The sequence below is a fragment of the Chironomus tepperi genome, unplaced genomic scaffold, assembly GCF_022539635.2.
Source record: "Chironomus tepperi strain 1889 unplaced genomic scaffold, CSIRO-AGI_Ctep_v1 contig_409, whole genome shotgun sequence".
NCBI lineage: Eukaryota > Metazoa > Arthropoda > Insecta > Diptera > Chironomidae > Chironomus > Chironomus tepperi.
In genome coordinates this window covers 637,287-653,484 of record NW_027226531.1, presented here as the reverse complement: position 1 = coordinate 653,484, position 16,198 = coordinate 637,287, and the positions used below count along the sequence as shown (strand labels likewise).

The window sequence follows — 16,198 nt, the reverse complement described above, 5'->3', positions numbered from 1 at the left end:
CTTCACACTAGAGTTCTAAGATTCAGGTGCCTTCACACTAGAGTTCTAAGGTTCAGGTGCCTTCACACTAGAGTTCTAGGGTTCAGGTGCCTTAGTCTCCTGGATTGATACAATGCAATGGGCACTCAGTTAATACTGTGGTACAAAAAAATCACGTACAATCAATGATTTTTGTTGGATCTTGTCTATAATCCTGGAATGCTTAGTAAAATATGACACAAATTATTTTATGTAAAAAGCAGTCAAATTAATCTTTATTGCAGCGGCACACAAGATGCAAACCACTGGATTAATCTGCAAATCAAGTAACGCACAACAAATCATATTGATAGACATCCTTCACATCTGAGGAATAAAAATGAAGAAATTACTCTTAAAAGATCATTGGAATCAAATTTATAAGACTTACTGGGACGATAATAGTCATAAATTGTTATCCATAATGGTTTGTGGAATTTGGTGCCATTAGGTTTTTCTGATAATCTTATTACCAGTGAATATTCAACAAAATACTCGAATTTCTTTAGGTACAAAACAACCTTTTGATCTTCTTGAACGACGTCCTGAAATATTTATGATATTTTGATTAATTATTGTCTTACTAGAATAATACCACATATAGCATGGGGCATTTGTGTTTTTTGTATTTTACTCACCAAAACATCAATATTTCCATAATTGGAATAGTATTGATATCCTTCGGGTATGTCAACTTCTACAGCTACCAAATTGCTAAATGGACTTGCTTTATAGCTAATCTTTAAATTAATTTCCAACAATTGAAGAATTTTATGAACTTTTACACCTCTTAGGATAAATGAAGTGTTTTTTGGCATTATTCGTCAGTTCCTTCATAAAACACATTAACATAACCTAATTCCATGTGAGCAAATGCAAGTTTTTGATTGTATCCATTAACATTAATTGTTTTTGATTCAAACGGATAGACTTGATGAACTTGTTGGTTTAAATAGAAAACTAAGGCTTGTGATCTCATATTTCTATATTTTGAAAATGCTGATAAAGCACTAAGTGCCAAATATGTATCATATGGAGAATAAAATCCGCCTTCAGGTTGTCTGTGTTCAAGTAGAACAATGACTTCGAGTCTTGGATCTAGATTTAGGATTATTTTTGTTAGAATTACGTAGGAAATTGTCTCGACATAAATCGAAAATTCACGTTGATGTAATCCTGTTTTTATATTGGCGGGATTTACGTTGTATAAGAATGTTATGGCCTCTTTGTATTGTCCATTAGATGCATGAGCATAAGCAAGTATTGCATTAAAATGGTCACCTCGATTAACGGAAAAATCACGTAATGCTGCATTAAAAAAAATCTGCTCAATTTTCCTTCTTAGTCCAGTTTTCGTGATCAAAATAGCTTGAATAAATTCACGTAACTGGGGATTTATGTCTCGTCGATTGTCAAAGTCAACATTATAAGGAAATATGCTATTTTCCAAAGATTTATTCTTAATAAATGTCAATGAATTATCAATTAGACTAAAATCGACGTCAATGATTGTGGATGCATCGTTCATAATATCTGCAATTAAAGCGACTAACCCAATATTATTGGATTTGGATTGAATTAGGCTGTCGAGAATTAACTTGGATTCATTGTAATAGTTGCGAACATTAGTTAAAGCAGTACTAGCCTTTGGACTTGTTTCTAATCCTAAATTCTTGAGGAATTTATAAATGACAACTTCTGTTCCGAGTTTTAGTATTTTATCTTCGTCCAATATCATGTTCCTGGATCTAAAAATATAAAATAATTACTTTCCGTCAGATTTTTAACACATCTTCATAGCACGGTATGTTACGGTGTAGGTACACCATTGGTACGGAACAGTGATACTCCTGACAAAAAAGGGATATTTCTACAGTATCAGTTGTGCATTAATGTTGCACCAGTAGTACGATGGTACGGTAGGAGCTGGGTAGGGGTGTAATTATGCTATACCGCTAGTATACCATTAACAGGGCAAAGATAGAAGGGCATAGGAATAAAAATTTACAATATCAGTAGTGTACCTATACCGTATTGTACCAGTACTGAAGAAATCAGCCTCCAAAGGGTCTTTAACTCATTAACTTCACACAGTCATCAGATTATTTAACTAACTTACAGTATTGTCTCCAATCCATCAACTGCTGGTCCAAGTATGTTTCCGTATACAGTCGCAAATGACTTTTTAGAAGGATCTGAATTCACGAGGGCCATTTCAAATCCCGGATGTATACTAGTTATGTCTACCAATGTATTTGAAATCGTTTTCTTCACTAACTTTTTGACACTTCCTTGAACTTCAATAGTCCTAGTTGCATTAGCTTTGGCATTTCTTTCTCTAATTATTGCTGATATTCTTATTGGTTGTGTAGTATTTGAAGTAACTTGGAGTACTTTGTAGATGGAGTCATATTGGGGTTTGAAAAATAATTTAAATGCTTCTTGAGTTGATTCTATATGTTGTCGACAATTTTGGTTTCCATATTTCACTTGTTTGACAAAATGTCCATTCTCAACAGTCATTGAAACCCATACATTTAGTTTGGTCTTTAATTCGTTTGTGGCAACGATGTAATAGTCACGTACTTCATTCTGAATAAGTGACGTTGGTCCTCTGATTTCTAGCTTGAATTTTTCCATTTTTTCAATTTCCTTAACAGCAATTTCAGGCTGTGTTTTGGCAACGGTAAATCCTTTTTCAGGATGCACTGAAATTCCATAAATTTTCCATGTTGTTGTTGTGTCTGGAAATGTAATTGGAACTGTTTGGGGTTCACTTGATGAGGCTGTATAGACGATCTCAGTTAAAGCTGTTGGGAAATATTTGTGTGACGTCCTGTCAATTTCCGAGTATGGTTGTGGATCGTTGTCATCAGCCTGAGGTGCATTACAGTCATATCCATATGTAGCTGGATTTAGGATGAATGCATTTAACTTCTCAAAATGGTAATTTGGAGGTAGTTTGAATTTCTTGTTCAGGTGATACACAAGCTCATTGTAAATGGCAGGTCTAGTGATTTCATTTTCATGGTCAAAGAGAGCTGAATTGACATCAGTTACAATAAGAAATACTCGAGAATCTTTTGTGGTTTTAACAGTTATGTCTATCGATCTGTTTGGTTCTGCTTGTTCGGGTGCTGAGATTTCAAGCTAAAATGAGTTCAGAATTGGAATAAAAATCAAAATTTAACTATTAATACACAAACCCACCAAATTATCAATCGTAAATCCAATAGTCAATGAGAATTCATCATAAACCAAAGCACCGTCAGATGCTCTAGCATAGTATACAAGTCCACGTGCTTCAGGTCTCATTTCATCAGTCAATTTCACTGGAAAATCAAATAGATCTTTTCCTACTGCGTCATCAAACTGTTGACTGTGGATTATACCGGTGGTACCAAAAATCATAAGATGTAGAACTTCCATTTCTTCAGATGACATGACCTTAATTTGGACTGTTGATCCAACTGTTGAGCTAAAAGAATTATTAAAAATACATTTGAATGTTTATGGTCAAAAAAACAGTTAGGTCGAAATTCGCAAGCAGTTTTGAAGCATTAGACTGATTTAATATGCGTACATAAAGGGTTGAAAGGGATGGGCGGGAGAAATACAGTAGAGGTATATAATAGGGTTCGTTCAAAACTGCAGATATGCTGACAAAATCAAAGACCTGCTGCCTTTGACGAACTATAAAGTGGAACTGAAAACTGCAGTCCTGCCCATATTACTTGCTGTGGTGCTCTGCCAAACCCCTGTGTATCCCCTAATGAACTCTAGTGTACTCGAATGTTAAAACCAATCTACATGATCTACATGCCAAGGCTTACAAATGAGCTGCTTACCTTTTATTAAGCATCGTAACCTGCATATACTCAGCAACGCCAGGAAATCTATCAATTTCTTCAGTATGTTTTGTGTTTGCGATTTCAAATAAAGCTATAATTTTTCTGGTATCATCTTTTGGTTCCAGTTGAAGTATAGCTTCACCATTCTTAAGGTTTGTATGAACTTCCTTCGTATCAGATATTGGCTGACCTGTCTGCCGATCAACCATACCTGATACATACATGATGTTCGTATTAAGTTGATTTAATGAATTGTCAGGCTTGCCATCAAGATCCTTAACACGAACTTTTATTGGAAATTTAAAGCCAGGCTTGAAATATTTTTTTCTGATCACTTGAATCGTGTTCCTGCCTTTGTGCCTCATTTTGATGTTTTTAATGACAGATGTTGAATTGTCGCCGGTTATTCGGACAGTAAATGATAGATCCATGTCATCTTCCGGATTCTTAATGTCCAAATCATCCTGAAAATCGAGAGGAACTACTGTCTTGATGTCTGTCAATGGAACTTCTTTGACAATTTTATCGATTTCTTTAAGATCTGAATTGATGAATTTAGCTGCGACATGAATAACTGCTGAACGGTCGTATGGATCCTTTGTGTGGATAGTCAGGTACATTTTACGGTCAACGAATGCAACACTTGATGGACCATCCACAAAAACTTCTGTCTCATTATTGTGAGCTTGAACTTCAAATGTTTTGATGACTTTTCTATCAGCTGCTGTCACTTCTAATGTCCAAATTCCAAGCTTAGCGCCTCGATTATTTAAAAGTTCATAAATTTTTATTTCGTCTTCAAAGACACCAAATTGGTCCGTCAGTATAGCTGTATTAAATCTCAAAACTTCGACATTATCCGAATCTCGAAATGCCACATTTATTGGACCATAATTAGCAACCGGAAGTAAATTTCTCGTCAATACAAACACTCGAAAGTTGAAAGCTTCATTAGAGCTATAAATTGGCTTGTTGAACTGAACGAAAACGATTGGACTTGATTCTACATTAAGAATGTCAACTGATTGCGCCTTACAAGTATTTTGAGATTTTACCGTCATTTTTAGATTGTAATTTGTGACATTTTTTGGGACCTGTCATTATAAAAGTCATGTAATTAATTAAAATAATAATAAAATTAAACTTAATCCACAAGATGATAGGTTTTGATCTGCGAAAATATAAGCCCAAATATCACTTTAAAATATAAGTCTGCGCTTATCATTTCTGGGTTTAAGACCTAGCATCATTCACAATACTTACATTATTTACAGTATTTTTTAATAAATCTTGAATTTCAACGGTCACATCATTTCCTGATTTATCTGTGAATTTATTTATTGTTTGGAAAATTTTATTTCCTGATGATGCTGTTATCCATCTGGATCCGATCAAATATACTTGAGATTGCGTTATATATAAGAATCTAAAAATGAAATTTTTTTAATTAATTAAATTTTAATTTATATGCAATTTTATACATCTATATATCTTGTTTAATACAATAGTTCTTGTCACAGCTCAATGGTGGTCCGAATTTTATATAAAATTGAATCAACTTTGAGCTCTGTTTCTTACCTTTCATTGATCCTATTTGTAATCCAATAATAAAATTTTTGGACATTTGTGAACACTGCATAGTTGTTAGCATCACATTTTAAATTAAATGAAAGTGATGCTGACACAATTCCTCGAAGATAATTTACACCTTCATGTTCTACGAATAATCCACTTCCACTGTCACCTAAACAAACACTAGATCCATTACGATTACCAGCACAAAATGTTCGAAGGCTAGACAGTTTCACAATTTCAGGATTTGTTAAAAAACATTTTTCATTGCTCAATTCGATTGGCATTTTAACATATTTTAGATCATTCTCGTACTCTTCATTTTGATTTTGACCAAATCCGACTTCATATCCTTCTGATATTTCAGCAATATTCGATTCAAGAGGAATTAAGCATATAGGCTTAATATATGAACTGAATCTTACATGCTTCTTTAACGTCAGCATTGCAATATCGGCATCATGTGACTCTGATGTTACATTCCAGTCTTCATGAACATTTATACTTGAAATTTCAGAATACACTCGTCCAGGTTCATCTACATTAAAATTATGTGCACCCAAAATAACTGTAATATCATTTGTTGTAAACTTGTGCTGATCTTCCTTGCCGTGTATGCAATGAGCAGCTACAGTGGAAAATAGTAAAACATTAAAAAAACCTACGTCTTATTGATCGAGAAAATTAATCGCATTTTTGACCCAGCTATCAGTTTTTGATTACCATTTACATAATATATAAACAGTTTAATAATATTATTTAAGAACTAGATCAAGTCAATCTACTCTTACAACAATTTAATGGATTTATAATTTCAAAAATTCAAACTTTGATCAGAAGACATTGCAATACATTGAAAAAAAATTAAACCGTTGTAAAAACATTGTTAGAATTTCGAAAACTATCAATAAACATTGTAAAAACAATAAATATTGTTCGAATATGTTGTAAAATATGAAAAACATTAATATAAACTGTGAAAACATTGAAAACTTTCTAGAAACATTGTAAAAACAATAAATATTGTTGCAATATGTTGTAAACTATGAAAATCATTAATTAAATTTGTGAAAACATTGAAAACTTTCTAGAAACATTGTAAAAACAATAAATATTGTTGCAATATGTTGTAAACTATGAAAATCATTAATTAAATTTGTGAAAACATTGAAAACTTTCTAGAAACACTGAAAAAACATTAAATACCGTTGTAAAATATTGTAAAACATTGAAAAAGATTAAGAAAACATTTTGAAAACATTGAAAACTATCAATAAACATTGCAAAAACATTAAATATCGTTGTAAAATAATGAAAAACATTAGAAACATTGTGAAAACATTGAAAATAATTATCAAAATGAAAAATTGTGTATTTCCGCATTAACTGAGCAATTAATCTAATTCAAAAAATACAGAGCTCTCAACGAGTTGAATCTCACCTGTCAGCACCAGATCAGTTGTCAAAAGTGTTCCTCCACAAAATTTTTTTCCTTCATTATTCATCAGCACAGCATCAGTTCACATCGGTCCGTCATCAGTTCACATCGGTCCGTCAAAGGGAACAGACGTGTTTTTAATTCGCTCCGCAATTAATTCAAAATTCTCAAAAGCTCCAGATAACAACAACAGAGATTAAAGTTGCGAATCTCAGTTCAACTTGTTCAGACGTGTTTTGACTTGTTCGGCAAAATGGTAGAAACAACAACAAATCTCAACAACGAGGAAAGTAACCAAAAACTTTCGGAAAAACAACCTGAATCTCAACAACAAGATTCAGCACCCGTGACAACTCTCATCACCGAGGATATAAACAACGAAAAGCAACATGACATTGAGATGGAAAATCTCAAAACAAAACAGACAACAATGGATCAATTCGTCCAACCATTAAGGGCAGAAAAACGTCGCAGCCAACTTGAAATCTTCAGTGCGCCAGCCAAAAAGATATCTAGTGCTAGCAAAAAGAAAGATGACAACAAAAAACAATTTGACTTCTCAAATGCCAGGATGAATCTGTACGATGACAGATTTTTCAACTTCAGCGGAGATAACAGCAATGCACCAGAACAACCAAAACAAAGTGAAATATCATCATCATCGAAAGACATCAACGTAACATCACAGCAGAAACCAAAACCACCACCGATCCATATAACTAGTGGTGGAGGACAGGAGATCAGAAGGTTGATGAACCAGATCAACAACCAACCCAGGAGTTTTATGATCAACGTCAAAAAGGATAAACTCAAAACAAAAGTTGTATCAACGGAGAGTTGGGACGACTACGACAGATTCATCAAACTCCTCAGAGAAAAACAACACCACTTTCACACCTATGCAAACCAGGAACCACAAATGAAATTCGTGCTCTACGGACTTCCAATGATGGAGATCGTAGACTTGGAAAAGGAGTTGAAAACGGAAAACATATCACCAGTTAAAATTGTCAAAATGACAATGAAACAAAGGAGACACGAAAACGACGACGACCAGAACTACCTTCTGTATTTTAATAAAGTACAGGAAGGTAACATTTTGGAAAACCTTCGAAAGGTTAACTGTGTCTACGGCTTCAAAGTAAAATGGGCTAAATACAACAACAGGCGTAACGGACCTTCTTTCTGTTCGAAATGTTTGCAGTTTGGTCATGGACAACGTGGTTGTAACAAACCACTAATCTGTTTCAGATGCTCTGAACAGCATGATTCAAAAACCTGTCCTTACATTTCGATTGAAACCAACAAGGTCCCAATCGAAAAACTAAAGTGTCACTTCTGCGGCGAGAAACATACATCAATCTCACAAGAATGCAACATCAGGAAACAAATAATCGAGAAGTGGAAAGCTAAATCAATGAACGACAACAACCGAAATCAAAACAGACCATCAGGTGAACAACAATGGAATTCACGAAATCCTGCTGGACAACAAAGGAATGCTCCACCAACATCAAAAGCAGGTGAACGATCAGGCGGATCTGATCAATTTACATCACAAAGACCAGCTAGGAGTATCCCAGAACCGGTACCAACAACATCTAGAAAACCAGCTTCTGAAACCTCCGCACCAGTCACCATAAAATCACAAAATAATCATCCACAGCAGAAACCCTCAAATCAGGGAAATCAAAACAAAAACCGAAGAAATAGGAGAAGGGGAAGGAATGGAAATAACAACAGGTCAAAGCCAAAGACCAATAACAATCATCAACAGAACTCAACACAGGTTGTAGAAATTATGGACCTAGACTTCAATTCACTAACCTTGGAAACAAACAAGGTCGATCCTGAACCTTCATCCAGTGGTAATACAAAGGAACAAATTTCACCAGCCCAAGGCACAATCGATGAATGCATGTTCTTCATCAACTCATTCATCGAAATCATCACCAAAAAGCCAGAGTACCTAAAAGAGGAACAGATACAACAAGCCATCGGCCAAAAAGTTGCCAAAATCTACATGAGTCAACATGGATTGTAGTCACCAAAGAATCAACGTAATTTACTGGAATGCTAACAGCCTTGCAGATAAGATGTTAGCATTTCTCGACTACCTCAGCATGCAAAACGTTGATGTTGCGTGCATATCGGAAACATTCCTAAAACCAAACTCCAAAGTAGACTCGCATCCTGACTACGTAATTCATCGATTTGATCGCATTGATAGACCAAAAGGTGGTGTTGCGATCATTGTCAAAAGAAATCTAAAACATCAGCTTCAACCAAGTTACAACACAAAGCTAATAGAATGCATCGGAATAAAAGTCTTCATCAACGAATCAATAAGCTGCCACATCCTCTCCGTCTATCTTCCAGGAGGAAGCAAAGGAAGGGAAATAGACGATCATCTAAGAGATGACATCAACAAAATAACAAACATCAGAGGAAACTACTACATCTGCGGAGACTTCAATGCAAAACATCGAGAGTGGAATTGCAACGTAGCAAACAAAGCCGGGACAATACTACAGGATATGTCCGGGGAGTTCATGATCTACTACCCCGATTCACCAACGTATTATCCAGAAGATCCGACGAAATCTGTATCAACAATCGACCTAATGCTCTCAAATTCCAGTCTGAACACTACAGAACTAAAATGCACAGAGGCAATGAGTGACCATTGCGCTGTGTATTTTCAAATCAGGACATCCAAAGTTGACAGAACAGACAACACAGTTTACAGATATGACTACAGAAATGCCAACTGGAAAAAATTCAAATCGTATATAACTCGTCGCATCGAAGACAGCACTCTGGAAAACCCATGCAACACCGTAGAGGAGATAGAACATCATATCAAAGTATTCTCAGAACTCATCATGGATTCAAGAAACAAAACTGTGAAGAAGAGAAAGATCAACTTTGAATCGACAAAGCTCACACCAGAAATCAAAGACTTAATCAGGACGAAAAGAAGTCTTCGACGAAGATGGCAACGTAGCAGAGATAATCAAATCAAAACTGAATTAAACATCCTACAGAAAGTCATCAAAGACAAAATTAAGGAACTCAAAAATACAAACTGGAATAAGCGGCTTTCAGAAATCCAACCATCAAACCAAACAGTCTGGAGGATTGCAAAGCATTGCAAGAAAGGTTCAAAATCGATGCCACCGCTGATTGATGCAGATAGAACATTCATCACTAATAAGGAAAAAGCCAGCGTTCTCAGTGACTATTTTCGTAAAGCTCACGAAAATCCACTTGAGGACAACAACCCAGTACATACCCAGGAAGTAGACAACGCAGTGAAGGAAACATTGGAAGGAGGAAATAGTGACTGCACAGAACTTACAAATGTAGAGGAAATCTCATACATTGTAAGAAATCTGAAAAATCCTAAAGCACCAGGATTAGACGATGTCAACAACATACTCCTCAAAAATCTTCCACCAAAAGGCTTCGAATATTTGAAGTTCATCATCAACACGTGTCTCAAACTTAACTATTTTCCGAAAGTTTGGAAAAAAGCTAAAGTAATCCCGATCCCAAAACCTGGCAAACCAGCAAACGAAGTGAGCAGCTATAGGCCAATAAGCTTGCTTAGTTCCCTAAGCAAAATATTGGAGAGAGTATTGCTGAATAGAATAAACGAGCATCTGGAGGATAACAACATCATTCCGACTCAACAGTGTGGCTTTCGCACAGGACGATCAACATCTCACCAACTCATCAAAGTAATCAAAACAGCAAAGGAAAGCATAAGCAGGAAGAAATCAACAGGAATGATCTTCCTAGATGTGGAGAAAGCATTTGACAGAGTCTGGCATAACGGACTCTTGTTTAAAATGATCAAATTAGGGTTTCCACTACCACTTATAAAAACTGTAAGATCTTTCCTAAGTGAAAGAACTTTCTCAGTTTTTATTAAAGGTCAGTTCTCAGAAACCAATGAAATCAAATTCGGAGTACCACAAGGAGCAGTGCTTTCACCAACTCTCTACAACATCTACACATATGATATTGTAAGAGAAACAACCAACAATATCGCACTCTTCGCAGATGATACTGCATTGTATCATTCTGCAGAAAACTCAGCCGATATTGTAACACATCTACAACACACTGGAAGAAAAGTACAACAATACATGAACAAATGGAAAATAAATCTCAACAAACAGAAGACTCAAGCCTTATTCATCACAAATAGGTACTCCAGGCAACTTCCTAGAGACAACATCAAATTCCTCAACGAAAACATCAAATGGGAAACCGAAGCTAAATATCTGGGAATGATAAAGACAAAGAGCATCCTTCATTGTACAGAATACCTAGAAATACCACTACAGCACCTAAAAGCCTGCCTAAGCATGTCATTTCTAATAACTTTTGGTCACAGACTTGTGTGTCGTAACACAAAGTTTGGACAACACTGCCTTAGATGGATATATACGCGTATGACGCGACGTGCATTTGACGTAGCGGCGCCATGACGTCTACCTAAAGACGGATTTCGTCTTTTTTGCCGCCTTGTGCTATTCGGGTATTAGGATCCGATCATGACGAAAAGGCACTGCGATCTACGATCTGTTGTACTATGCCTGAATATCATTTAGAGAATTCCGATCTCTTTGATTAATGTAACTAAACTGCCTTAAAATATGAATATTGCGATCCATAGGGATTTTACCATTCAGGAAGGGGAGGACGGGTCCAAAAGTCAATTTTTCTTATTACTTAAAAAGCAAACGACCCCACAACTGCTGACTTTTAGATTATTTATGTCTATATTAACTTGTGTCATTCATTTTGACAATTTTAGTGGATTTTATTTGACGAAGGTTTTAGGAAATAAGACAAAACATTGAGTTAGGTATTTTGCATCGTGTGAAGATTGTCAATTATGATAATTTGTGGCTTTTTTGGTCAAATTTGAATATTTATTTGTATATTTTTTGGATGTGAAGTCAATCAATTATGAGTGAATTTTAAGGTTATGGGTGGGCTAATTATGAAGACTTTGTTGATGAACTTTTAATTGATGGCTAAGTTAAGGACAGACTTGTGGGTCATTAAAGGTTAAATTCATGCAATTAAAGACATAATCTGTCAAAATTGTACCAAAAAACCTTGAAAATGTGCAACAATTTGGCAACAATGTTGTATTTGACTTCAAAAAGGAACCAAAACAAGTCTTGATCAGAAAATCTCAAACTCGTGCCATCAAGAATCAATAGAAATTCATTAAAATGTATATCTTTAGAATTCGCAAGAATGCCACACAAAAGCACATTTCCTTCTTCTTAATCCATAACTTAATATTATTATTTCTGCATTCTTTAAGTCAGTATTCGAGTTGAATTTGATGATGTCGTAATGATGTGATGTAGTCAGGGGGAATGAAGGGACGTGAATAGGACGAGGAGATCAATTGATCCAAAATCCAGGGCCAGGTCAGCATAACTCTGACTTGGTGCATGATTCGGCTTAGATCATGCACCAAACTAGAGTCTAACAGGCCTGGTTCCGGATTTTGGATCAATTTGAAGCCATTACTTGACACCAACCCTAACAGACACAGAACATGCTATCGAGAGCTTGCTTACCTTAAATATACTAAATTAGCATATCCGTAAGCTCTGCTCTAAGCTTGTTCTACTCTATAGAGCACGATCTTTGCCTTTTAGGGCAAGTCAGATGTTGTCATTGCTGCTGTTCACGAAAAGGAGGTCTGGACACTGCAAGCTCCCCTTAAACTCCGCAAAACCCCATTAAATCCCTCAATCCCCTCCTTTACACCCCTCCTAATCAAAACAACATCACATTATGATGAAATTTAATTTTAAATTTATTTTCATTCGTCTGCATGCACAATAAAGTAAATACAAAGAAGTCATTTGTAAAGAAGAAGATCTAAGCATCATCATCATCAACTTAATCATCTGTTTAAGCAACAATAGATTTAACTTTACACATTTTTAAAGTCTTGATTGCCACACCTTGTTGATTGAGTGAAGATTTTACTTTGGAATTTTATTTTTTTGTTGATATTTTTAAGGTAGTGATGAAGGTGAAGGATGAGTTTATGGGGTCGAATTTGAAGTGGTTTTGGGTTGGTGTTTATGGAAGATACTTGGAGTGTTAGTGAGCCTTAGTGACTTGGAGAATTTGAAGATTGAGGCAGTTGGACAGCCTACATGGACAGCCCAAATAGACAGCTAGCCAAAGAACTCTTAGAAGAAAGCTGTCGATATAGACAGCATTGCACTTGGTATTTGCAATTGACAAACGAAAGCCAGTGATAGAGTCAGCTTTAGGCGCCATGTGAGAGAGGCTATGGGTCACAACTGATTCATACGACCTGCGAAATGAGGAAGTAAGGACAGCCATTTGTTTTGTAACATAAGATCAGGATTATAGCCAGAAATTTTGAAATTTTCTGAAGAAAATACAAAAAATTTTGGGTTTTTTTGGGATTTGGTCTTTAAAAGATTAGCAGCCTCTCTCCTTCCTTCCTCTGAATCCATCCGTGCCCTAAGACTCACACAGTAACATCCAAGAGTGGACAACTCAAGTGAGTCAAGAGACAAAAATGTGACAAAAGTAGTAAAAATGACAAAATTGCCAGAGTTGCTCTTCTGAGTTGTCCGACCCCATTTTGACATCCTACTTAGCTTCCTGAATCCCAGGGCTCGAGGTCCACTAGAATTTTTTATGGAAAAGTCGATTGAAGTCGAGATGACTTCAAGCTCCGTTCCTTAAATCCCAGAATTCCAACCCCTAATCCACCTCAAATTCCCCAAAAACAGACCACCAAAATACTCAAAAAATTCAACATTTTCTTCTTCTTAAATCCCATTAAGTTCACATTTCAAAAAAACTTTTACGCTAAAAAATTTCATCAACACACAACAAAACGTGTTTTCTCTTCCTCACTCATTCAGCACATTCTTTACTCTTTTTTTTTATTATTTCACGCTTTTATTTAAAAAAGACTTGTTTTGTTTGTGCCTTGACTTCTCCTCAATATTTTTCAGCTGTTTTTTGTTGTTTAACTTTTTTTTGTGCTGAAAAAAGTGTTTTTGAAATTGATATTTTTTGTGTAAAGATAATCTTGGCATTAGCACAGTTTTTTTGTTGGATATAAAAGGGATTTGGGGGAAGATTAAGGAAGATTATTGGATTTTAGTTGAGTATTGATTGTTTTATTTAGGTGACAACTTGGGGAGAATGGGGTTTGGAGAGGGAACTTTAGAAAGGTTTTTTTGACTAGATTGGGAATAAGTCAATTATTTGATGGGGAATTGATGGATATTTGCAAAGAAAATCTCAAAATTTGGAATATTTTTGGTGATTTTCTTAGTGCTGAATAGTAAAGTGATCAAAGATGATGGATATGGTTAAGTTCAGAGTTGGCACGATACTAATGTGTAGGGGCATCCACTGGTATTCGGAGTCTATTAGATCCAAACACTTCAATAGAAACGGACACTTCAGAGTGGACTTCCCAAACCAAGATTGGGACTTCTCGGACAATCTGGGTATGGAGAATTTGCCTACGACTAGTTTAGATTCTCTATATAAAATTCGTCTCAACTCCTAACTCTGAAGCCGGATTATGGATATATTAGTCTACTTCAACTATTCCTTAGTCATCATGTCTGAACATTAAATTTACATGCCTCATACCAGAAACTGTAAATCAAAACTAGTTTAAATGCAACAATTCAGCTTAAGTTCCTTGAAATATTCATTAAAAATGCAAATTCTAGTCAACAATCCCCTCAAAAAAATCTAATCCTCACCTTAGCATTCCCCCAACCAAGAAATCGAGAACAAATCAATCAAATTCAATTCAATTTTTACTTCATCAAATTCCACAATCTCTTCAACATCGACGAAAAGGTCACAACGTCTGTACTGTACACATTTTATTTACAATTGAAAAAAAGGCGAGACATTTGAATTTCAAAACCTTAAAAAACTTCATACGAAGTACATTTTGTGTGCTATGCAATGGAATTCCATGCTAATGTTTATGCTAATTATAATTCCATTGCACTTATGTACATGTGAGTAGCTACAAAACTTGAAAATCTGGCTTTGATGGCTTTTTTTTTTGTAAGATTGGAATGTGACTTGTGCTGGATTTTTTGTGTTGGGCTACTGGATTCTATTTGGTCAAGTGTGAGGAAATTTTTTTTTGTGCATTTTTGGATGTTGTGTGTGGAATTTTTGCAGATAAAAATGGATGGTGATGTGTAGATGTGACGTAAAATTACAGTGAGGCTTTATATAGTGATGGGCAACCTGTGTGCCGGCATTAAGCTTTGAAAATGCTATGGAACGTAGGCTGTGTTTTGTCTTAGTTAAGTCTTATGCCCAAGGTGTGGTAGATTGCCCACAACTGCCATAGAAGATGCTAGGAAGGTATTGGAAGTTGGTAAGTGATGGGTAGCAATTGAGCTAGTTTTAGGGAACATATGAGGGAGATGCCATGACTCAGAGGCGTATTAGGGACTTTGAGGTCAACCCCAGCTCCATAAACTGGAAAAATCTTCAATTTTCTTGGATTTTACGTCCAAAATCTCAAATCCCCACCTTAAATTGTACACATAACCCCTGGCTAAGCCTCTGTCATGGATCACAACTGATCTGTATGGTCTGCAAAGTACGAAACTAAGTAGAAAGGCAAGATGGAGCTTATTAACCCACAAAAACCACAAAAATTCCAAAATTTTCCATATTTACATCCAGAACTTCTCACTCCATCCTCATAATTCAATTAATTACCTCAATCCTATCAACAACCATAAACAAATCAAACCTTTTGCCATACCACAGTCTGCCTACAAATGAGATTGTCCATTTGACATCTCTAAATAGGATATCCACAATGTTATTCATTATTAATAAGTCACATGCTATCAAGAAAATCATTTTGTAAGTCAGAAAATAAATAAATTGTAATTCTTGCTGTATTTAATTTAATATTAGAACTAAAAGTTGGTTCTTATTTGGTATTAAAATGTCATTTGATATCAAAATGTGTGAAAAAAATAAATTAAATAAGCTCCAATAAATGAAATTTGTATTTCAAGTGTTTTGTAAGGATTGAGGTGACCTAGATAGTTTGTTGTGTACTAAATGTTGTGGGGACGTTCATTTATTACGTAGGGCACTTGAGACGAGTTGGGGAGCGTGATGTAGAGGTACACAGTGGTTTAAGGTCAAATTCATTGATATCCAGGACTATAATCAAACAGAAGCCAGCGTTAAAGCCAATATAATGCACCATACCCTTCCAAATCAT

The 16,198-nt window shown here is 35.5% G+C and overlaps 1 protein-coding gene across 2 annotated transcripts in view; it reads right to left on the bottom strand.

The window, feature by feature from the left end:
* Nucleotides 1-222: 222 nt before the first annotated feature.
* The window catches only part of LOC139096980 (CD109 antigen-like), a 31,191-nt gene continuing 15,215 nt past the window's right edge, over nt 223-16,198 (bottom strand). Inside the window, exons 1-9 of one of the 2 annotated variants that reach the window (XM_070648743.1) lie at nt 6,883-11,178; nt 5,448-6,069; nt 5,133-5,295; nt 3,867-4,963; nt 3,229-3,496; nt 2,138-3,168; nt 657-1,766; nt 410-563; nt 223-345 (exon numbers count right to left, since the gene is read on the bottom strand). In XM_070648743.1, coding sequence (XP_070504844.1) covers nt 836-1,766; nt 2,138-3,168; nt 3,229-3,496; nt 3,867-4,963; nt 5,133-5,295; nt 5,448-6,069; nt 6,883-6,946 — 4,176 coding nt within the window. In that variant the 5' untranslated portion in view covers nt 6,947-11,178 and the 3' untranslated portion in view covers nt 223-345; nt 410-563; nt 657-835. Of the gene's footprint in view, nt 346-409; nt 564-656; nt 1,767-2,137; nt 3,169-3,228; nt 3,497-3,866; nt 4,964-5,132; nt 5,296-5,447; nt 6,070-6,882; nt 11,179-16,198 lie in introns of those variants that run through there. The other variant, XM_070648744.1, reaches the window with a different exon arrangement.